This window comes from Dermacentor andersoni, chromosome 1 (assembly GCF_023375885.2).
Source record: "Dermacentor andersoni chromosome 1, qqDerAnde1_hic_scaffold, whole genome shotgun sequence".
In the NCBI taxonomy this organism is placed as follows: domain Eukaryota; kingdom Metazoa; phylum Arthropoda; class Arachnida; order Ixodida; family Ixodidae; genus Dermacentor; species Dermacentor andersoni.
In genome coordinates this window covers 217,869,554-217,893,160 of record NC_092814.1, presented here as the reverse complement: position 1 = coordinate 217,893,160, position 23,607 = coordinate 217,869,554, and the positions used below count along the sequence as shown (strand labels likewise).

Sequence of the window (23,607 nt, the reverse complement as noted above, 5' to 3'; positions counted from 1 at the left end):
CTTTCAAAAATATAATAAACTTTGTCCTGTGTGTATGTTTAAAAATAATTTGTATGTGCATGGTGTTTACAGTGGAAATTTAAAACAATGGTGAAGTGAGAAAATATGGTTGCGGCAGCCGCCGCTAGGGCTTCCAATGTGCGTGTCCTCCTATTGCCAGGATTCGAAGACATGAAGCGAAACTATGAATTAAAAGCTGTGCACGTCCGCGCCAACAATGATGCTGTAAGCCTTAAGCCCCGGTGAAATTTCAAGTTACAAGGTCGAGGAAAGTCCAAAGAAACCTCAAATGATGTGGGTGAGAAAACTCTCGTAATGGCACTTTAGGTGTATGTGTCGGAAGGGGGTGGGGGGGGGGGGGTCAATAATTGAAGGCTTCAATAATTGTCCAAGACAATTATTGACGCCTTCAGTGAGATTATGAAATACTTTACATTAACAACGGAAGAGCCCACTAATGACAGTTTAAGGTTTTTAGACTTTGAAATTGTTTTTAAACCTCATCACGTTTGCTGGAGCTACTCGCCTCGCTCAAAGAAAGGGCTTCTCTCGTTTTCGTCTGCACAATCCAAACTCGTAAAACGAGGCATCGCTAAGGCATGTTTGCGAGCTGCTCTGAAGCGCTCGTGCGAACACTCTGTTGAACAGAGCTTTTCAGCGCAAGTGAACAGACTAACATCAGCAGGCTACCCGACCAGCGTGTTGTGCAGTGTTGCTGGTGGCCTTGTAAAAGAGTTAAAGAACGCCGGAAAACAAACTATGCATTCACCGCCTTCGAGATCTAGGGCCAAACAATGAAATCTTCCTTACCTCAGTAAGGAAGCCTTCATTGCGGTGAGGCTACCTTATGTCACTCTGAAAGCTTCCTTACTGAGGGGCCCTCGGTGAAGGCTTCCTTGGTGCTTCCTCAGCATAAGATAGCTCCAAAGCTACCTTCATGCGTCCTTACGCCGCTCCTGGCCCTGAACGAGCGCTTCACCTCACTGCTTAACCACGTGACCTTTGCTTGCGCATGCGCGCTGTCGCCCACCTGCGGAGAAGCGCGAGCACGGTACGTCTTGCCAGGCATGTTCGTTTTAGTCACGCGTGCGGCATGAAAGCGTTGCTATGCGTTGCACGACGCCGGCGTGCCAGCGTTGATGGAGCACATCAAGTTTTGCACTGTAATGCGCTACTTTTTTAAAGTTTAGTAAACAAAACTAGAAGAAAGCGTCCACGCTTCTCTATATTAGCTCTTCAATTTAAAGATTGTGCGACGATACAACATTTTTTATTGAATAATGGTGTTCACGTAAAGCTTTTAAGAGATAATCTCGAACCAAGGCATGCGGCAACCGCTCCTTACGTGAGGACGGGTGAAGGGAGCTTTCAGAGTACGCTTGCTTCCTCCATCGGTCCTTCGCTGTAAGAAGGCCTCACGTAAGGTTAGGAAGCGCTCGAAGGAAAAGAACGTTTCATTGTTTGGGCCCTAGGCTTGGCGTCATCCCTTATGTACACCGTGTTTCCCATAACATTATGAAAATTGCGGCCAAGGCAGGAGTGAGGGTGGTGTTCAATGCCCCTAATAAACCGAGCGGGTTTTGCAAAATAGTCAATAGGGAGGCTACTGTCGCGCGCATAAGCTGCTACAAGAACCATGTTCGCGGCTTTATTGACTACAACGCAGGTCGTCTATAAAATCCCGCTTGATTGTAAACGTTGCTATATCGGACAATGATCGCCTGCGCGAGCATGCCACTTCACTAAAAGGAAACCCGTACAGTCATCTGGTTGCCCACTGTAACACGTGTGGTTGCACCCCGATCTTTAAGAAGTGCGAAATATTAGCTGCATCCGATTCAGTGCTGGTTCACAGCACCACTTTTGCAAAAGTGCCGCTGGTGCCATCGCGGTGCAAATTCAGTTCCGTGGTGTAGGTGCAACGCGTCAGCAGCGCCACGCCTAATAGGTGCGGCAATTTTCAATCGAGCGTGTGCAGGCGCAGGCCTTATCGTCTGCATGCCGCCATGAGCGAGTGTTGTCGTTTGTTGCAGTTGCAGTTTGGTTTTTTGTGCGGTCGTTTTCGTGCATTATACGAGACTTCAGTCAGATATCGACTCCACCATGGACGACTGTGAAGAATTACTTTTTATGGAGTTCAGGGACTCTTCCGATGATGAAGATGACGAAACAGACGCCGTGCTGACATTCGCCGCAACTCACTTGATTCGGACAGACCGGAATCGAATTCCGAAGTACTACGAGAACGTAGTTGCACGGTATTTCAAGTTCGAGTTCACGAGGCTGTTCCGACTATCCCGAGAGACATTTGAAGAACTGTCGGCGCGCTTTAAGTCCTCTCCGCATTTCCAAACGTCTCGAGGAGGGCGGCCACAAATTCCCGGCGAGAAGACGTGCCTTATCGCTCTAAGTTACCTGGGCACACAAAACAGCATGTACCCAATTGCCGACACGTTCGATGTGTCAGAGTCGTTGGTGTCCCTGTGCGAGAAAAGGGTATTGGACTTCCTGTTCGATATAAGCGCAGATGTGATCGTGTGGCCAACGGGGCAAGAACAACAAAAAATCAAAGCAGGCTTTCTGGCTCGAAGCAACGGCAAGGGCGCAAGAAATACCATAGGGTGCATCGACGGCAGCCACGCAGAGATCAAATGAACAAGTGAATCGACGGCGTCGCAATATAACAGAAAAAAGTACCCGTCCCTCATAATCTAGGGGATCTGCGATGCCGACAGCCGCTTTCTGAACGCGTTTGTCGGATTTTCCGGATCGGCACATGACGCTCGTGTGCTAAGGGAGAGCCCCTTCTTCAGTGACGTCGAGCAGAAGTGCGGCGCCGACTAAATCTTAGGAGATTCGGCCTACCCGCTTCTGCCTTGGCTGATGGCACCATATAAAGACAACGGAGGGACGTTTCCCAGATGCAAAGAATAATTCAACAGGAAGCACAGCCAGCAACGCGTCGCTATTGAACATGCCTTTGGTCTCCTGAAGGAGAGATTCCGTAGGCTGTACTTCGTTGACGCGGATACCATTGACAGGTCGTGCCTGATTATTCTGAGGGCATGTGTGCTCCACAATCTGTGCTGCAACAAGCGGGACAATCTCAGTGACCCCAGTGACCGTCCCAGAGATGACGACATGGAGGAGTCAGAAAACACCAATGCAGTTGAGAGCACTGCAGCTGCCCGTGCAGCATGTGAGCAACGGAAGAAGACCATAGCTGAAAATCAGTGCTGAATTGTGCGCGGTGCAGTGTCACAATTGTTCATGGGTAAAATACACTTGTATTCTTTCTACACATGACAGGATTCCATCTAAGAGGCAAAATAAATGTATCGACACGATGCTGTACCTTTCTCTTATTCTGGCTCTCATGTCGCTGTTCTGGCACATGGCTCCCTTCTGGCCTTCTTGCTGGTTGGAAATGCGTACAGTATTTTAAGCAAAGTTGATGTGCAAGAAATGCAGTCTACTATTTATTATTTGCTTCGTATGCTGAAACAAATCTTCCCATAAACTTCATTTTGGTTTCGTGTCGGGCAGCCCTCTTCTCTTTTAGTGCATCTAACTTCTCCAGGAGCAATGTGATAGGTGGCCCGTCACTTCTCCTTTTGGGAGGCTGCCTTGAAGTGCAGGGTACTGCGTCAGGCTCAGATTCGGGCTCAGCTTCAGGCTCAGCCTCTTCCTCTTGTGGCTGTCTGTAAAACAAAGAACAATATGGTAGTGTCATACTTCATAAGGCCTCATAGAAATAATGACAATTTGTCCTTAGAAGTGCATTAACATCGCTGCAAAACTGTGCGATTTATAGTGCTCTCTTTTAGATATCATGCCTAAGTTCACAATTGATACTAGTGTTCTCTTCGTAATATTGCTACACTGTCGATGTGAATGCTTTTACATCTGATGATAACAATAATGTGAACTTTTACCACCTCATCCAGCTATTGGCATTTCTGTCATGAAGTTTAGGCCACATATTTCTAAAAGCATTGTCGTGCTGTTTTTTGCCTTTTGCAAGGGGCCACTTCCCCCAGTATTGTGCAGCCAAAAGATAAAACTTACGTCTCTTCGAAACACGGTCGAGCAATCCTCAGACCTGGGGCATAGAGCACTGTTGGGTTGACGTCGTGCTCCATTTACAGCACTTCTGCAAGTTCCTTAGAGTAAAACATAACTAGGCTTGTAAAACACCAGCACCAAAAGACACGAAGCTGCCAACTGTGTTACGGTAGTAGGCGTATAGTGCAGCTTTTCAATATTTGTATAGCAGAAGTCTTGCTACAATGGGGTCAAGAAGTGACACCAAGTCCGTGTAAAGGTACTCCACCGAAGTCATGGAATCATGGTTCCTCTAGGATTGAATCAGCGTAAAACATCAACAAACAGCAATAGATGCAAAATGTTGGTAATTTTAGGAAGGTTCTAATTTTTTTATGGTTAAGGACTGTAAAAGGATTAATAACAATTGGGATAAGCTACTGCGGGTACTGCATGCTTTCATAATATGGCCGTGCAAAGAAAACGATAGCATTCCCTATTTGTTGAAGTACTGACCCTATAGGTAAAAGGTGACACCACATGCAAAGCCAAAAGGTACAGATCCATTTCCTGTATAAAATTTTGTTCTTGCAGTAGCGCTGTAAACAAGTTCAGAGTATTTAAAAAAAGATGAACAGCTGCATTGAAGTTTTAAGGGAAATGGATACTCACATTCATATAAGTGTTTAATTGAGGCAAGTGGAATAGTACAGAACAATTACTCTTCGAACTCGCATCTTTTTGCTCCCCGCCCAGACTTCTCGTTGTGCCCCTTCGCTCTTTTGTATGCGCGCTCGAGGGACTTCCACTTATTGTGTACTTGCAGAGCTGTGAGCAGACATCCAAATTCTTCGTTCAGCGCATCTGTGAGTTGCTGCCACAGCTCCTTTTTGTATCTGCAAGACAAAACTATAGTCTGTTTAACACGGGCACGTGTAAATAAAGCAGTATTTGTCTGTATCGGAACCCGCCTAGCTCCTTCATCTCCTTATAAGCTCTGATCAAGAAGAGTGACCTCCTGCGGCTCCACAGGGCTTCCTCACAGTGACTTTTTTCTGCCGTCCCTGTAGCGGCAGCAGAAAGGCCAGGGAGCAACTCACTCCTGGTATCCTCAGAGTCACCCTGCCCACCGCTTGATGACTGTACGCGTATCCATAGTATATAGCGCCGTCTGAAAAAACAAACAAACATTAATGTTCATATACACGCACGGCCGATCCACCACCGTGGGTATATATGCGCATTCCCCACAAGGCAGCAACAACACGGACGGTCACAACTAGGCCTTTAGCAAAATGGCAGCTACAACACAAACGCAAAGTTACCTGCTGTCGCGTAGATTTCTGCGCCATTCTCCCTCACGACGACGCCGGACCCATCTACGACAAGGTAAACTTCCCGCAACTAGCCGTTGATTTCAAGCAGCATATCTGCGTCGTCTGCACACGTCGCCTGCATGCCGCGTCCAAGCGTGCACAACTTTCTTGCACCTCCTTCGAAGCTGGTTCCGCGGTTCCGTGCACCACAGCGGCACCACGCTTGCACCTCGCTCAATCTGGGACGGCGGTGCAGGGGGCGCTATGAATCGAGGACTTGAGTGCAGCGCACCATGAACCGGTGCAAAAGGTTCAGCGAACTACGGCTGAATCGAACTCAGCTATTGGCAGATATAGGGAAAATTGTGCGCGGGAAATCTTTGAGGCATTTTGCATATTCAAAAGTGGCGACGCGTGTGTTAGTTCTGTGTCCCTCACGCTCTCAACAAGAGAACTGGATTATCCTCTTGGCTGACGCTTATCCTTCTTTTTATGTCCTTTGTCACATTCAATGATGACTTTATATGTTGCTTCTGCAAATAAAGCATTTGGTTGCTAGTCAGCGCTCTGTCCTGTGCTCTTTACTCGCTCGTCCTGTGTTGCGCTGTTCCAGTTTTTATTCTATAGAATACCATAGTTGCTGAGAGATAGCACAATAAGCACAAAACGAAAAACACATACACTCAAAGAGGGCTTCCTCTGTGTGTATGTGCCTCTTTATTTTGGTGCGGTTATTGCATTATCTTTCGGCAAATTAATATATCTGAACGTTTCAAACTTCCAAGACGCGCTTTCTGTTCGGTGGTGGGATCAGCTATTACGTAAAGAACTCTTTGTATATATAGTAAATATGGGCCCTGCTTGGACCAACCAACGGAATTTACCACGAGGGGACTGGCGCGTGCGCTTCTTTGACAGCCGCGAAGCCCTCCAAGCCAACGGGCATCCTCAAGACCCCCACCGCGGACCGACGCGCTTCGGGACAGGAGGTGGTTCCCGACATGATCGTGGTGCCGCTGACTTCGTGGGCCGGCACTCCGGATGTGACGGCGGACCGGAAGTGCGCACTGCCTCCCGTGTCTGCATCCACCTTTGCCGAATGTTCTGCTTTCGTGGAGCGGTCCCGTACGCCCCAGCAGGATACGTCGCTTGTTCGCCACCGGGGCAAAAAAACCCACTTCGGCGTTCCCTCTCTTAAGGTGAGTGTATAACGTACCATTTTGCTGTTCTTAGAGATGGGCGGCTGGAAAGAGTAGCCTACCTTTGTCTTTTCCTCCTTTAGCAGGGTCTTGTCCGGTCGTGTTATATAGGGCGCACACAAGGATATTATGACTTGTTCGTGGCATCCAGAGCCGTTGCATTTGATGCTTTCTTTTGACTCCTTGATAGCTAGAAGTTTGCCGAGGGGATGCTTGAAAACAGTACTTTTTTATTTTTCCTTTATTCCTTCGCTTTATCCACTTCCACTTTTGTGACTTATCAGGCAGTTTTCAGCGCAACGGCGTTGACCAGAGGAAATAGGTAGTTATTGCCAAATATGGCGTATGTCAAATGCGCATGCACAGGGCGGTGATGGCCGTACGCAGCTGGCAGTAACAGCGGCAGTTCAATTCATGAGGTCAGTGCTTCACTAAAAGACGGCATGAGGAGAACAGAGCCCTGTTGTATCTCAAGGCCGCGCACATACTGCATCTGCTTCATGCCACGCACCCGCGGCGGCGGCTCAGTGGATTCTGCTGCTGAGCACGAGGATTCAATGCTGCCGCTCTTATTTATCGTGGCGATTAGTGCACGTTACTCAACCCCTGGTGGGTAAGATAAATATGGAGCCTCCCACAACGACATCCCTCATAGCCCACTTCACTCATCCCTCATAGCTTCAGGAGGTTAAACCACGCACTTCTTTCTTTTTTTTTTTTCTAGATGCCACGTTAAACTTCGATTTTTGCATGGTAAGCTGCGGCATCTTTTATTTAGGGGACAAAGAACCGCTTACGTCCAGTGCAGGGAAGGGCTTGTTGCACATCTCGAAATGTTCTTACACATATAATTTTCATCATTGCCGGCAGATCGTATATGCTTTATTTAGACATCATTGATGGCCGACGCTTAATTTAAAAAATTAAATTATGGAGTTTTACGTGCCAAAACCACTTTCTGATTATGAGGCACATCGTAGTGGAGGACTCCGTAAATTTCGACTACCTGGGGCGCTTTAACGTGCACCTAAATCTAAGTACACGGATGTTTTCGCATTTCGCCCCCATCGAAAAGCGGCCGCCGTGGCCGGGATTCGATCCCGCGACCTCGTGCTCGCAGCAGCCCAACACCATAGCCACTGAGCAATCACGGCGACGCTTAATATTGTGAGCTGTTCAGTTCAAACGTTTTCTTTTTCCAAACTCTGGGGCGCTATAACATAAAGCTATTCCAAGCTTTTCTATTCCATTTTTGCTATCAGCCCTCCACAAATGGATTTATTTGGGTATAATAACGATTTTTGCGTGGTAGCATAACGTTTTCGAACACTTTTAGCCCGTACACAACATCGCTCTGCCAAATTTTCTTCGCTGAGCGTCCGTTTTAGCTGCGTTTTAGAGCGCAGCTCTTATAAGCGCCCGTTCCTGCATCGAGCTTAGGCGTCTGCGTAACTGAGCGAACGAGCATAGCGAAGGATGAAAGAGCGAACGCGGAGCGCAGCGGAGGAAGACTCGAGGAGGAAAGCGGAGAGGAGGGTATGGCGAAAACATGAGGACAAAAGCGTAGAGCGGCAACGATGGCTACGAGATGGCACCGGAGTAGCGCGCGTCGTCTGTATGGACACAAAGCGCTGCATGAGCGGACGTCTGTCTGCTGCGGCTACTGTTAATCGCGCCCACCCCTCACCCACGCGCTGCATCTCGCGATCTCCCGATTAGCGAAGCAGTAGCGCCACACTTTGCTCCTTTTGTAACGTGCCGCACGAGACAGATTGTCGGCGCCAGCCAATATACTGCGAAATGAAAACACGCATAGAGCGGCACTCAAATTTCGCGTTAGGGAGTATTGCAATCGTCGGTGAATTTTTATTCTATCGTTGCGCACCGCCGCAATTTTCTGCCAGACAGCGAAAGCTAAGCAAGAAGAAGCGCTCCAATCGCATATGCTGGCACCACCCTCCTCATTCGGTTATCTGCTTTCACTGCACTAGCCCGGCCCCACCGAAGCCCTCTCCTCTTTTGCATGCTCCTTACCTCTAGTTAGCCAATTAGATAAGGATAGCGTGTCAAGTAAGCCAATGATATTCGCCTTGAAAGCAAACAAAAGTGACCTCCTATAAAAAAGGAGAGCGTTTCATTGGTCTGTTCTAACAACGCCGCGGGTCACCGCCCGATGTTTCCGTCGGCGCTTACGTAAATTTGACGTCAGGAGATTGGAATAAGGACAGCTTGGAATAGTTTTACGTTACACGGTCCTTGATCCTGTATTTCAGCCACAGTTAAAGAAAACATACTTCTCTGAGTTACTGAATCCACGTATTGAGGAAACATGTACGCGTCGTTGTTAGTTTCATAGCCTCCTTGTAACGCCCTTCAAGTTTCTTTGGTGGAGGAGTTTAAAGCTTAAAATAAATAAATAAATAAATAAATAAATAAATAAATAAATAAATAAATAAATAAGACACAGAGGCTGTGTAAGACGCCGTTTATTGCAGAACTCGGGAGCACATGGTGTTCTTTAGCTTGCACACTAAAGCTCAGTACACGAACGTTTTTTTTTTCATTCAGCCTCCTTCGGAACACCGCTATACCGGATAGCCAGGAATAGGACCGCGAATTGCGTGCTCCGCAGCAGGACGTACTGAGCCAGTGAGCCCCTGCAGAGGGCGTTTATTAAGCCTTTCTTCTGCAGGCGACAGAATGATAGCATAGAGAAAGAAATATGACAAGAGGGGACACTCGGCGAAAGCTAGCAACAGGAAATACGTCACGCAATAGTATTAACGCTGACCGTTTGATGCCGCGAGCATCGAAAAAAAGAGAATGTCAAATGAGGTTAACAGAACGTGTTTCACTTTTTTAGTTCTTTCCCGGCAAAGGTAAAAATATCTGCGTATAAATTAAATAAATCTTTGTGGCTTATTTCCGTTGCCTAGCGACAGGCGAATCAGTGAATGACGAGCCAGAAGCATGCGTCATTCGTCAGACACACCGCCTAAGTGACAGAGACCGGCCGCGCATCTGAGCGATGGCCTATATATTCGGTCACCCGTCTGCCTGTTTTTCTGTTTTTGAATTTAGCCTGGTTTGGTCGGCTTCCGGCGAATTCTTGCGTTCCTTCTGAACTTCGACATGGCAACACTGCACTATTGGACTATACAGCAAGGTGAGAAATTTTGTTTGACAGTCTGCGACGCATTTCAAGCAATTAGGCTTACGGCACGGCACCTATAGGCTAGACTTGTGACGCAGTTAACGAAAAGCAGCGCGGCCGTCGTGGCGCAGTTAATTTGAATTAATGAATCCTATTGGGGGATGTTTGCGACACTTTCTATGAGCCCCAATATTATTTTAACTTATTTCGGTAGTTTTTGGGCACGCTATAGTGGCACAGGGCGCTGTGACGCAGTTTCGCGTGCACCGAATCTTGCTGCGACAAGTTCGTGGCGCTTTCTCTGACGCCCAGAATTGTTGAAAGTTATTTTCGGTACTTATTTTGTTACTTCTGAGGCACGCTCGCCGCGCCTGTCGTGACGCAGCAAAAAGCAGCTCGGCCATGGTGACAGTTAGTTTGGCGCGTACTGAATCTTACTGCGACAAGTTTGTGACAATGCTTATGGCCCCGCAAATTAAAGCCTTCTTTCGGTACTCACGCTTGTAGAAAACGCGACGAGCAATTGCGAAGAGTGATAACACGGGAGCGTGTTGCTTGCGCCGGCAGAACGCCCAAGAGATAACGCCAAGGAGCTCAAACGCCAGGAACTTCCAACTCGAAAATTCTGTCTTCTGAACGACTGAAGACAGGCTTTGCACAGACAGGTCTTGAGTACCAGTAGGTGTTCTGCGAGCGTCCAGCATGGTCTGGTCGAGAGCCTGTGTTGTGGGCACCTCTGTGTATTCGTAGCTTACTATCGCGTCGGTTGTGGCCAAGTTCTCCTGGAAACCGCGCACTAGCTCTAGTTCGTGGTCTCGAAGTGCAAGAAGTAAGGCCCGGGAAGAGGGGAATGCTTGTAGATATGTTTTCGTGGTTTGTACGGTATTGTTTGGGATGAGTCGGGTATTTGCTGCGCCATGTATGTAAAAGCGAACTGCTTTTGTTTGTAATGCCGCCCATTCACCACTTTCGCATATTTAGTTTCTACACGCATTATTCGTATATGTGAATACCAAAACCACACTTGCTTGTAATTTAATTTTTTCAGCTGACGTCGTCCGGTGGAGCTTCGTACGGGAACTACTGCTGCTTACCTGGTGCCATAACGTTGTATGAATGCACAAAAAGCCCGCAACGAGAACTTATATAGCATAAAATAAACATTTCCTCATTTCACAAGGCGTCTTGCGTCTTTATGAAATTGCACGTGGCACATATTCGATGGAGGCTTGTAAAGGTCGTTCGCAATCAATTTTAATAAACGATTTCGCACGAAGACTGCGCGCGGTTGAGCTACAGAAGCCACACAAAAAAAAAGGAAAGAGAAAGAAACCGATCAGCGCAGCAGGCGTCACGCCTACCAGCTAGCGTTCAAAACCCGCGCGTCTAAAACCGAAACCGGAAGTGTGGTTCAGGTATTAACGCCGACGGCTTGGTGCGCTGCAGTCAATTCGGCCGCTGGGCTCCATGGGAGTGGCCGCTCTTGTGCAATTTCTTTCTCTATGATGATAGTTGCGGTATATATGGCGAAAGGGAGACGAGGGATAAGGCTACAGGCAACGCGAAAGAACAGGGTGACACGACACGCAGAAATGCTTGCGTGTCGTGTGATGAGCGAAGCTGCTTAACCAAGTAGCCGTATTTTCTGTCTTCTTGCACGAAACAATGCCGTATTGTGTCACGGTGTAATTCGCGGTGAAGAGGCAGAAACAGTACGAGGAAATGTGAATGAAGAACTTTTTATTGGGTGCAGTTGTGCCCGGAACGCTAAACACGTATATATGGCAGCGATGACAGCGATAGCGGCGCGCACGATCGGCGGTCGTCGAATCTAACTACACTGGTCAACTGCCCTCGCAATTTATGCCGTATATACATGAGTCGCCGTGCGTTCCAGAGCAACACTTGGTGCATGATATTAGCGTAGCACGTGTAAACTGGCTATACACGCCTGTCTCGATGCCGAGTTGCGGACAACGTTCACGAGGTTTCTGGAGCAGCTAGCGCGTCGCATGTCAGAACGATGACCTGCTTACAGGGGTGATTTCGTCAAAGTAATCGCTGGCAAAAAAGTAAAACAACGCGTGCGGGGCAATATTTATTAGAATTTGGCCAAATTACTCAAATGCAGGTTACCTTTACACTGTGAGTGTGATAGACTAATGCGCTTTGCACGTGATGTAAATAAACAGGGCATGTATTGATTGACGTGCCATGTTGGTGCACTAACCTTCATTTCAATTCTTTCATTCCCATGACAAGCGCCGACTGAAACCACCTTCCCGCTTCCATTGTTTGGACCGTCAATGCCAGCGAGTAAAGAAAAAAAAAAAAACGTGTCAACAACTTGCTGTAATCCTTTTAAGCTGCTAAAATATGCTTTTTTTTGTTTTGATACCACCCATTGCTCTCTGTAATATCTTGGCCCTGAGAGAAAACAGATGAAATTAAATGACAATGAACTTCAATATGTATTAGGGCGGGAGTGCAAGTTATTTCTCATACGGGTTTAAGTATGTGCCATTTATACTAATGCAATATATTCTGTAATCATGAAAACATTTATTGAGTGAAATATAGATGTTTGCATTGCTAAGCGCTCTATTTGTCCTGTACCTCTTTCTCGTTTAGGTTGTTTCACCTCTGGCCTTGGCGTCGCCGAGGAGGGCTTTAGTCATCAAAGTGGCTGTGATCTTGGTTCTGTTTCTTTGCGTCGCGGGTGCCGTGCTCATATATTTCCTATGGCTCTACCGCGCCAAAACCACCACTGACAATAGCTACTGTGATAGTACCGACTGTTACCACTACGAGGTTTTCATCAGCGGCTCACTCAACAGGAGCATCAACCCTTGTGACGACTTCAGTGCCTTCGTGTGCTCTGCTTGGAATTACCCCAGCGTGTACCACCACAAGTCGCGCTCGTCCAGGGAGGACGTCGTGGACGCCTGGTCTAAGAACTTCGAGCTGATGCTAAGAAGAGGCAAGAAATACCTCGCAGCGGCTGAAAAGCCGCTCGGTATGCTCAGCCTCTGCAAATACAGCTCGTTCCTCGAATCGTCGTCAGGTACAGAGACACTTCAAAGGTTCATGGAGGAGCGCAAGATTCGCTGGCCTGGGCAGCCGTTTGGCGGTGTAAACCCGTTAGGTGTGCTTCTTGATTTGGACTTCAACTGGGGCTTGGCGTTGTGGTTTCGCGTCGACTTGCTTCGAAAGCAGGGCTCCAGTGGCCAGCGCGCCTTGCGCATCAGTCCGGCTGCGCGCATCCGCGGGTGGCTGAGCCTCCATCGGCGGCTTGTGTCTGCTGGCAGTTTCTTCGATTACTGGCACAAGCACTACAAGCTCTTGGCGGCTCCGGGGACGCCTCCTGCGACACAGCAACAGGGAAATAGGGCTGCGGAAGTGCAAATTGCTATGCTTCAGCAGTTGCTTGATGCCAGCGGGAACCACACGTCGTCGGCTACAGAGTTACTCCTCAAAGATATGAAAAGCCATACTCCCAGCATTCCACCCGAACAGTGGGTGTCCATGCTCAACGAAAATCTTAATGCCGACCCGGCGTTCACTGGCGACGATCGCATCATCACCAGCCAGCGAGCACTCCTTGCTGCCCTTAACAAGATAATCTCTGGCTACCATCACGACGAGATAATGGAGAACATCTCTTGGCTCTTTGTACAGATGATTTCTCCCGCCGTAGATGCGTCGATCTGGTCGCTGCTGCCACGAGAAACCGCGATGAAGCCTGACGACGATCCAACAACTGCCGCTGCAATGCAGGTCGCATTCTGCTCGTCGGAAGTTGAGGCCGCGTACCGCTTTCTCATCATATCACTCTACACCGTACAAAACTTTCCTCTTAAGGTGCGGCAAGAGATCGATACGCGGCTCAGGGACATCCGCAACACAGCAGTGAACAAGATTAACGCCGTTGATTGGCTTAAGCCCCTGTGGAAGAGGCGCGCGCAAGGGAAGTTGAATGCGACTAGGACATTTCTGTGGCCCTCCGAACAGCTACTGAGCAACATGTCGCTGTCTATTATGTACAAAACATTTCCCGCTAACGACGTAAACTTCATTGCGCTTTGGCTACGCGTGCGCAGGTCTGTCCAGGAACTCTCCGTGGAATACGACGAGGCGTTACGCATGCCGGCCAACTTGGCGCTGCCGCTGGTCGATTATGATTATCTGCTCAACAGCGTTGGCGTCTCAGCGCAGACTTTGTCGCCACCCGCATACTACGAGCAAGGTACACACGCCATGTTTTACGGAGGCTTGGGCTTTTTGTATGCAAGCGAACTGGTGCGCGCTCTGGACGCTGAGGGATTGCGCATTGACGTGGAAGGGGACATCGTTGGCGAGCTCTGGCTTTCACCTCTTTGGCGGCGCGCTGTTCTGGACGTTGCGGGGTGCCTGGCCGGAAGTGGCAGCTACTTCCCGGAGATTCCTGCTCTCGAGATCAGCTACAGTGCCCTGGAGACAGCGCTGCTACGCGACGGCGGCCGGCGGCAGCGGCTGCGCATCGGCTTCACCGAAAGGCAACTGTTCTTCGTCACCCTCTGCTTTCTCACCTGTGCCCGGCCCGGCACGCAGCCTCCGGCTGACTGCAATAAGGCGGTGATGAACTTTCCTCCGTTCGCCGATGAATTTGGTTGCCGCGATACTTCGAAGATGAAACCTGCTAAACAGTGTCCTTTCTTCGGCCAACGAATTTAGCATTGAGTACATGTGCACAGATAGACGCAACGTTACATGATGCTGTGATTACGTAGCACTATACTGGTTCATATATACGCGCCATGACGCTCGTGCGCGAATTTTCTAGTTATTGCAGCCTTCGCACCCCGCTGAAATAATATTTGTTTGCTGCAACAGTTCTCCAAAGCGTGACGTTTCATCATTTATATACTGTATCTTGCGCGAACTTCACGTGCTGCATCGTTTCTATAGGCGCTGTTCTGAGCACGGATTCGTGTCGTCATTGAATAGCTGTGCCTGCCTTGACAGCGCTTTGGAGCTGACTTATTCTAGGATTTGCGTTTTACAGTAAGCTATATATTATTGAGAAATATGTAATCACTGCGAAACATTTCCAGACTTTTGAAACTAACTTTAGCCAGACATTGCACGATAATCATAGCATAGAAGTGCCCTGTGAAAGTCTGTGAATATGTAGCGGCCTTCCAGTCTCAATCTTTTTTTGTGCTGGAAAGCAATTTTTAAATATAATTCCTACGCTAGTACTCTAACGCGCACAACATAGACACTATTGAACGATGTTAATAATGTACATATAGCGTGCAATATCAGCGCAATAAATCCTGATAAGTAATGTGTAGCTTTAGTATTGTAGAGCGAAACAAATTGACGTCGTAAAAAAAAAGGCCTTGACAGTTTTAAACTCATTTTCTTCCTGGGACATACATGTAATACGCATTATGTGAACCGGCGGCATTATGCATTATGTGCAACCATATGCAACGTATCATTGGCTAGGACATCAGCAATCTCGAAGGTATAATAATAGCAGCGGAATAATTCTATACTGACCTATGCAGTACCCAGAGGACTCAGGAGTACTCTATTCGAAACAATAATGAACAGTATAAACTCCTCTATAACTAGACATGAGGTCAGAAATGCCTTGCAAGGCATGAAACGGGGAAAAGCGGCAGGAGAGGACGAAATAACAGTCGATTTAATCAAAGATGGAGGAGACATAATGCTTGGAAAACTGGCGGCTCTTTATACGAAGTGTCTATCGACTGCAAGGGTCCCAGGAAACTGGAAGAATGCAAATATTATACTAATCCACAAAACGGGAGACATTAAAGAATTGAAAAATTGTAGGCCCATTAGCTTACTACCAGTATTATATAAAATATTTACCAAAATAATCTCGAATAGAATAAGGGTAACACTGGACTTCAGTCAACCAAGGGAAGAGGCTTGCTTCAGGAAGGGATACTCTACAATGTATCACGTGCATGTCATTAATCAGGTTATCGAGACATGCACAGAGTATATTGAGCCTCTCTATATGGCTTTCATAGATTACGAAAATGTATTTGATTCAGAAGAGATACCAAATGTATAGCGGCATTGCGTAATCAAGGAGTACAGAACGCTTACGTAAATACCTTGGAAAATATCTACAGAGGTTCTACAGCTACCTTAATTCTACACAAGAAAAGCTGGAAGATACCTGTAAAGAAAGGGGTCACAATCACAAGAAAGACACAATGTCTACAATGCTATTCACTGCATGCTTGGAAGAAGGATTCAAGCTATTAAACTGGGAAGGCTTAGGGGTAAAAATCGACGGAGAATTCCTCAGAACCTTCGGTTTGCCGATGACATTGTTCTATTCAGCAACAATGCAGACGAGTTGGAAAAAAAATGATTCAGGGCCTTAACAGAGAGAGTGTAAGAGTGGGATTGAAGATTAATATGCAGAAGACAAAGAGAATGATAAATAGCCGGGCAAATGAACAAGAGTTCAGGATCGCCAGTCGGCCTTTAGAGTGTGTGAAGGAGTACGTTTGCCTAGGTCAATTAATCACCGGGAACCCTGATCATGAGAAGGAAATTCACAGAAGAATAAAAATGGGTTGAATCGCATACGGCAGACATTGCCAGTTCCTGACTGGAAGCTTACCATTATCGTTGAAAGAAAAAGGTTTACAATCAGTGCATTTTAGCAGTGCTGCCATATGGGGCAGAGACTTGGAGACTGACAAAGAAGCTTGAGAAGAAGTTAAGGACCGCGCAAAGAGCGATGGAACGATGATTGCTAGGCATAACGTTAAGAGACAGAAGGAGAGCGGTTTGGATCAGAGAGCAAACGGGTATTGACGATATTCTAATTGACATCAAGAGAAAAAAACGGAGCTGGGCAGGTCACGTAATGCGCAGGTTAGATAACCGTTGGACCATTAACGTTACAGAATGGGTACCAAGAGAAGGGAAACGCAATCGAGGACGACATAAGTTTAGGTGGAGCGATGAAATTAGGAAATTCGTGGGCGCTAGTTGGAATCGGTTGGCGCAGGACAGGGGTATTTGGAGATCGCAGGGAGAGGCCTTCGTCTTGTCTTGTCTTATCTTGTATCCTCAACAGTGACGCGTACCCACTATGGGGGATCGGCCAAGAAGCAAGTGGTTTTTCGTATGCTTAGAAGTAAAGCGAAACTATATTTGTATTGTGGAGCGTGGGACGATAGAACTGTAATTTAGAAGTGTAATGAAAAATTGTTAAGAATATTAATAAAATATGTTAACGTAAAGGAATGAAATAATAGAAATTATTGATATTTTTTTAGAAATTAAGCAAGGTACTCTTTTTGTCTCTCTAATAAAATTGTAAACTGCTAGAAAAGCATCCCTGTGGCTGGATTCCAGTGAAGTCGCCCCAAAAGAAAGAATGGTTGGCGAGGTTAGCGGTAGCCCAAGTTTGGTAAATGAGTATTCTAATAGTTTTTTTGTCTTAGAAAACGGCGGCACGAGAGAAAATAATGTTCGATAGTTTCAGGTGCACTGCAAAAAGAACATAGAGGGGACAATGCCTGGCTTTTGCGCCACTAAACATCAAACATTCAGGGGACATTGCGAGACAGGACCTGTGTAAGTAAAAATTTAGAGGAGGTATACGACATCTCATTTTTGTAAAGGAAAGTTCCAATTGCCTTGAAGGAAACCAGTTATTATTCCATGGGAAGCCAAGATGGTGGAATTCAGAAGACGGTGTTAGCATGGATATTGCAGAGTTTTGAGATATAGCGAAATTTCTGTACCTAGCCGTAGTGACATAAGCTGATGTCGGCAAAACAGATAGGATAGGGCCGTTGAGGGATGCTCGTGCGAGTGAATCAGGCATTTCATTTAAGTGCAACCTATGATGTCCCAGTATCCAAAGCAAACATACTTTCCGTAAGTACGGAGGTACCATCGAACGAAATGTTCTTTGAATTCTTGAAGTTAAAGATGCAGTTAGTGCTGTACGTACAGATAGCGAGTCGGTCACAATAACAGCTAATGGGTCATTTTGGGGAGGTTTCGTAATGCTAATATAATTGCTAATAATTCTGCTTGTAATATAGGTGTGAAGTCGGGAAGGCGAAGGGAGTAAGACCATTGAAGAGATTCAGAGAAGATCCCCACTCCTGCCTTCTCATTGCACACAGAAGCGTCAGTTGCTATTACATTTTCAGTGGTTAGCTGGTGTAGGTGGCCGTGTAAGATATTTATTAAATCTCGCCTTGGTAATAGTTTAGCATGATTTGGAAATATGACCTCGAACTCAATTTTGAGGTCTGGTAAGGCATTATTTGAATGGGAAACTTGGCGTATGGACACATCCAATTTTTGTAACTGTGCTTGCACAAATATTATCTGAGGACTGTGGAATCTCGACCAAGATACTTGAAAAAACTCAGACGGTTCAGTGAGAAATGCATATTGCGTACGTCTTTTCGAAAAGTGATACATTTTTAAAAATGTCTGAGCTGTAAGCATGCGGAATCTGCAATCTAGGGTGGGCATATGAGCTTCCTGATTTAGAACAGCGTTGGCAACAAATCTAAGTAGCCCGAGGCACGACCGTAGAGCTTCTCTTTCTAAAAGTATGAGAGGTTTAATTTTGTAGGCGGGGCCACCGGAACCTATTACGCAGCAGAATTCTAATATGGGCCCAACATTCATTTTATAAATCATCAGTAAGGTATCCCTGCGTAGTCCAGAGCGACAGTGGCTGAGCCGGCGGAGCATAGCAACGGCTCGTTCTGCCTTTGTTTTAATATGTTCAATGTGACTGCGCCAGGTGAGTTTGCCATCGTAAATAACACCAAGGTGCTTGACTTCGTCAACTTGAGAAATGATTTCCTGTCGGTATTCTAAAGATATATGTACCTGTGCAGTTAATGGGAATACTAAGACCGTACTTTTGCTAATATTTAATGACATACATAACCCCTCTAGCCATGTCTCCAGCATACCTAAGTAATTTTGCAACGACTGTTGTAGTGAATGTATATTATGTGCGAATGTAAAAAATGCGATATCGTCCGCGTAAGCATAAACATGTACTTCCGGAGACAAAGGAATTGCGCTTAGCAAAATGTTAAATAATATAGGGGAAAGAACGGAACCCTGTGGTACACCTCTTGTCTGCTTGTGTTTAGACGTAGATAAACAGTGTTGGTAACAATAAAACTCTCTATCCCTTATAAATCCGTAGATCTAAGCGGTTATATATTTTGGGAAATTCGTAGACTGAAGCTTATCGAATAGAATACAGTGTTCTACAGAGTCGTATGCTTTTGATACATCTAGCGTCACCAAAGCTGCGTACTCTCGTTTGCGGCGAGCAAGTTTAATGCGGCTCTCTAGATCTACATGGGCGCACCATATAGAGTGCCCGGAACGAAATCCAATCTGGCAAGGACTGAGAAGGGTATCATCCTGCATAAAATTTGTTATACTGCCGTGAAGAACCCTTTCGATTAATTTGACGACATTGGAGGTAAGATAAATTGGTTTTATGTTTTCTAAGTCAAGTCCAGATGATTTTTTCTTTAATAGTGGAATAATTTTAGCTACTCTCCACTCGCTTGGAACCCATGAATTCTTGAGAGAGAAATTTATTATGTTTAGCAGGTCCTGAGGCGCATAATCAAATAAAACTTTTAGCATTCCTGTTGTAATTTCCTCTGGACCGGGGGCTGACACCGGTAACGAACTAATAATACCTTCAAGCTCTGTCGCTGTTACGGTTACAAAGTCGTATACCAAGGGAGGTTTCTTTAGTCCTATCGGCAATTTATGTTTGAAACGTCGCGCAAGTCATTGAGCAATTTTCTCAAGTGATTCTGATAATTCTTTTGTTGATAGAACGACAGATTCGACGTTCACGGGCGCCGATATAGCTTTGCGAGATCGAAGAAATTTGAACAGGGCTTTTTTATTGCTAGACTTCGAAAGGTATGTGTAGCGCCTGGAGTCATAATCCTCCTTAGCTTTTGAGACTGTTCGTTTAAATGTGGTAGCTATATATGTATAATCAGCCCAATTAACAGGACATTGGTTGTATAAAAGCTTTTTCCACTCAGGTTTTCTACGTCTAAAATTTCGCTCGCAGTCAGAATTTCACCAGGGACAATATGATCCACCCTTAGTAGATTGCACAGCAAATTGCTCTTTTTTTGATGACTGTTTTAGAATTGAACATAGGCTCATTGCTTTAATATCCCTCTCCGTGCTCTCCTAGGCGTGTGAACCTGATTTTAAAGCATTTAAAATGTTTTCGTAATTAACAAAAGCGCAAACATTACTATCTAAACTAGTTAACGGGGTAAGCAGTTCAATAATTATAGAGAGGTGATCCCTGTTAGTTCCGGAATCTACAGTCTTCCAGGAGGTGACAGACATGCTCGAGGTAGCAAACGTAAGATCTAGGGCAGATCGCGACGGATCCATAACGAAAGTATGTGCTCTCGAATTTAAGCAAGAGAAATGATTCGTTAAGACCCAATCCTACAAGCGTTTGCCACAAGTGTCCGTTCGGATACCCCACGACACATGATGAGAAATAAAATCTCCCACTATATGATGTTCTTCTGACTGCGAGCAATAGAGGTATCTAGATAACGGGTATCTTGCACTCCAGCGGGGAAGCACGTGTTAATTATAGTAAAAGGTGTGCAACCAGGTAGTATTATACCCAGTGCTAAAATTTCACTGTCTGGAGACATTATCTGGTATGCTATAGTAGCTCTATGGCAGATTTTTGATGAGACAAACAAAACTAAACCACCGCCTCGGGATAGGCGATCCAATCGAAAACATCGGACATTTTTAGATGAAAAGATTGACCAGCAGCAAGCCAAGTTTCCTGTAAAATAATAATATCTGGAGAATATTTAGACATAAGATATAATAAATCTGTTGCAGCCGAAAGTATGGAATGACAGTTCCACTGAATTACTGTTAAAGTTGCTATGGTGAATAAATCCGAGCAGCAGAGACTGCTTGGTCTAAAACGTTCTCTTTTAAGAAGTCCTTCTTAGTCGGAATCTCTCTAACGTACTTTTTTGCCTTGGAGTTGGTGGGAGAGCTAGATTTTTTCTCTGTCGGTGACCTTGTTCGTTTAAGAGATCGGGGTTCCATATCTACATCTTGATTTTCCATCCCATCTGTGTCGGAGAGACAGATTTGGTCGACTTACTCAGAAGTTGATGGCTTTGATGAATCGTTATTTGTGAATGGCTGCGCGGTCGATATTTCAATAGATGGACTCCGCGGTAGACCCGACACCGGATCCTCAATATTGAGTTTATTAGTTAGTTGAAGCCACGGAGCTAGTTGTGAGGACAGCACCTGAACAGGGGAGTCGGTGAGATTTGTCACAATGCACTCCATTGCTTTCTCCAACGCCTTTTCCACGGAAGCTGCCACAGCCTCAGAGATTGAGTTGTCCATACACAGTGTTTGACGGGCCGTTATACCAGCACACCCTTTAGTCCTGATCTGAATTTCACCAATGGCCTCACGACGAGAGCATCGACGTTTATCAATTATTTCGAGGATTTGCGCTTCTTTTGACCTCGCAAGGCAATTAGGCTCATCTGCAGGGTGGGGACCACTGGAAAGAAAGCAGGACTCATCTCGGGAAGAACAGTCATTTGAATGATGGCCTTCTCCACAAATGTGGCATCGCGTATTGGACCTGCAACCTTTTATGGAGTGCCCAAACCGCCAGCACTTTAGACACTGAAGGACACGAGGTGATAGAGGCTCAACTCGTTATATAAGTGACCATGCCTTGATTTCTGATAGGTGGTTAATTCCAGAAAAAAGTAGCAATGACTGTTTCTGTGGGCATGCGCTTATTATCAACGACACGGCTGCAACGATACACAGAAATCACGTCTACCGCCGAAAACATTTCCAAAATTTCTGCCGGACATAGACTTACGTCGAAACCGCGGATTAGGCCTTTGGTACATGCAAGGGGATAAGGAATGAAACTGCTCACCGGATGTGTCGCAAAAACATCGCACTTCAGTAAATCTTGAACACAAGCCTGGTCTGAGGAGCAGCAAAGAATGCTCCCGCGGCCAAACTGTCGAACCTCGGGGATTTGTTGAAAATTGGCCGAGGCCATCCGGAGTTCGGTTTGAATTGCCTTGGGATGCTTCATGCGAATCGCTCCGCCATCACTCGGAACCAAAGCCACAGGTACGCTGCTCGTCCCACTGCGTAAGAAAAGCTCCACCGGCAAATCAGAGTTAGGAACAGAAGCCGACCAGGAGGAAGCCTCCTGGCCAGGCGATGAGAGTGACATTGCAAAGAAATAGGAAATTACTCTGGCAGGTTAACAAACATTGAAACAAAAGGTCAAAAAGAATTACGCAAAAGACACAGATTAAAAGAAGACCGCCAGCTATTTGACCAGAACCGATGTTCGCGAGCTCAGGCACCAGGCCCTGCAGTGGACATAAAACAGGCTGATGATGATGATGATGATGAAAGGTAGCAAAATACTTTTTATCTACGCTTAAATGGTGGTATGAGGCTAGTGTGTATCTACGCACCAGCTAATCTCACTTAAGTCAGTAATGGAATATTCAATTTAAAACAGCGCGGTCAACAAATGTACATTTTGCCCACTTGAAAACGAAATATTGTCGAAGAATAATCTACAAATTGGGCAATCAGCTCGAGTAAATCTTTTCTTCTTTTTTTGTTGCTATTTATTTGCCGAGCTTCTTTTTTTCTGCTTTGGTAAAAAAAAGACGATGCACAGAAGTCGTGCGAGAGTATTCTTGGCAGCTCTTGAGGTGGAGCTGGGGACGAAGAGGCGGCCGGACGACGACGCGATAAAAAATTGAGGTCTTGTGGGCGATGACTGCGGCCGTCCCCGTCAGCGGAACGGAAGGAATGGTTGTACGGATGGACAAAGCAAACCCACTTTCTAGCTCCGAACGTTGTCGTAACTACAAAAAAAAAAAAAAGGATTTCGTGAGTGAAACCACAAAATATGTTTCGTCTACGGTGTCAAAACTATGTGCGCAACTACTGTTGCCGAGGGCGTGTGCTGACCCTCGGAAGAGTTTCCTACAATAAATTGCCAGAGCCAATTCTGGCGCCAGTGTCTATGGAAACTTCAAGAATGGTGGTTCAGTCCGTATGGCATCTCCCTGGATTTGCCCTAAACTTCATCCTTCTGGCGTCAAACGGCTGTGTGGCTTTGTGAATTTATCGTTTTCTACAAGACACTGCGTTATAAATGCAACAATTGGCTACGATTACGCATATGCGCAGAAAGTGCATGCGTTCATGCGTTTAGAAAAATGTGATTACCTGTAAATTTATAAGGACAAAGCCCAGTACATATAGCCACAAGGTCGTCTGAAGCCATAAGCACGAATATTCCAGACTTCCAGATATGTGCTTCCAGTCTGGAAGCACATATCGATGTATTGCACGTGAGTTACATAGTAGCTTAACGATAGGAGCACCAAAGTAGAGTTGCCTGTAGTAAATTTTTGTAGGAAACTTTGTGCTGCACCGCGACCCGCGCTACCGCAGCATATACTACTCAAATAAGAAGAAATTGTGCTGCGCGCACAACGGCATGTCTACTGCGTTTTAACGGCTACCGAGGTTCACGTTGCAATTTATTGGCTGTAAATAGCTTTGAGTTTCGTGTTTGGTGCTCCTGGGGTATCGCGAAACGGCGGGTCGCTTTTCCCTCGAGGCTCCACTCTGGAGCATTGAGAAAAGAAGCCGCCTCGCTGCTTTCGCCGTAGTTATCACTGCACGAGTTCCGCACCTCGTAAACAGCCGAGCACGGACGGACGCGGGGACACGAACACTTTCGTTGTTTGGGGCTAGAACT

At 46.2% G+C, this 23,607-nt stretch overlaps 2 protein-coding genes across 3 annotated transcripts in view; both read left to right on the top strand.

Moving 5' to 3' along the window:
- Window positions 1-12,197, top strand: part of LOC129380923 (uncharacterized) — a 32,675-nt gene extending 20,478 nt beyond the window's left edge. The window contains exons 4-6 of one of the 2 annotated variants that reach the window (XM_055063225.2): window positions 6,279-6,559; window positions 9,641-9,725; window positions 10,762-12,197. In XM_055063225.2, the coding sequence (XP_054919200.2) occupies window positions 6,279-6,559; window positions 9,641-9,725; window positions 10,762-10,829 (434 nt within the window). In that variant the 3' untranslated portion in view covers window positions 10,830-12,197. The remainder of the gene's footprint in view (window positions 1-6,278; window positions 6,560-9,640; window positions 9,726-10,761) is intronic. The other variant, XM_055063226.2, reaches the window with a different exon arrangement.
- On the top strand, window positions 11,219-14,426 carry LOC129380947 (endothelin-converting enzyme 2-like). The gene is made up of 2 exons (XM_055063254.2): window positions 11,219-11,230; window positions 12,345-14,426. Exons 1-2 carry the CDS (start codon window positions 11,219-11,221, stop codon window positions 14,424-14,426), a joined length of 2,094 nt encoding a protein of 697 aa, XP_054919229.1.
- The last annotated feature ends 9,181 nt before the right edge of the window (window positions 14,427-23,607 follow it).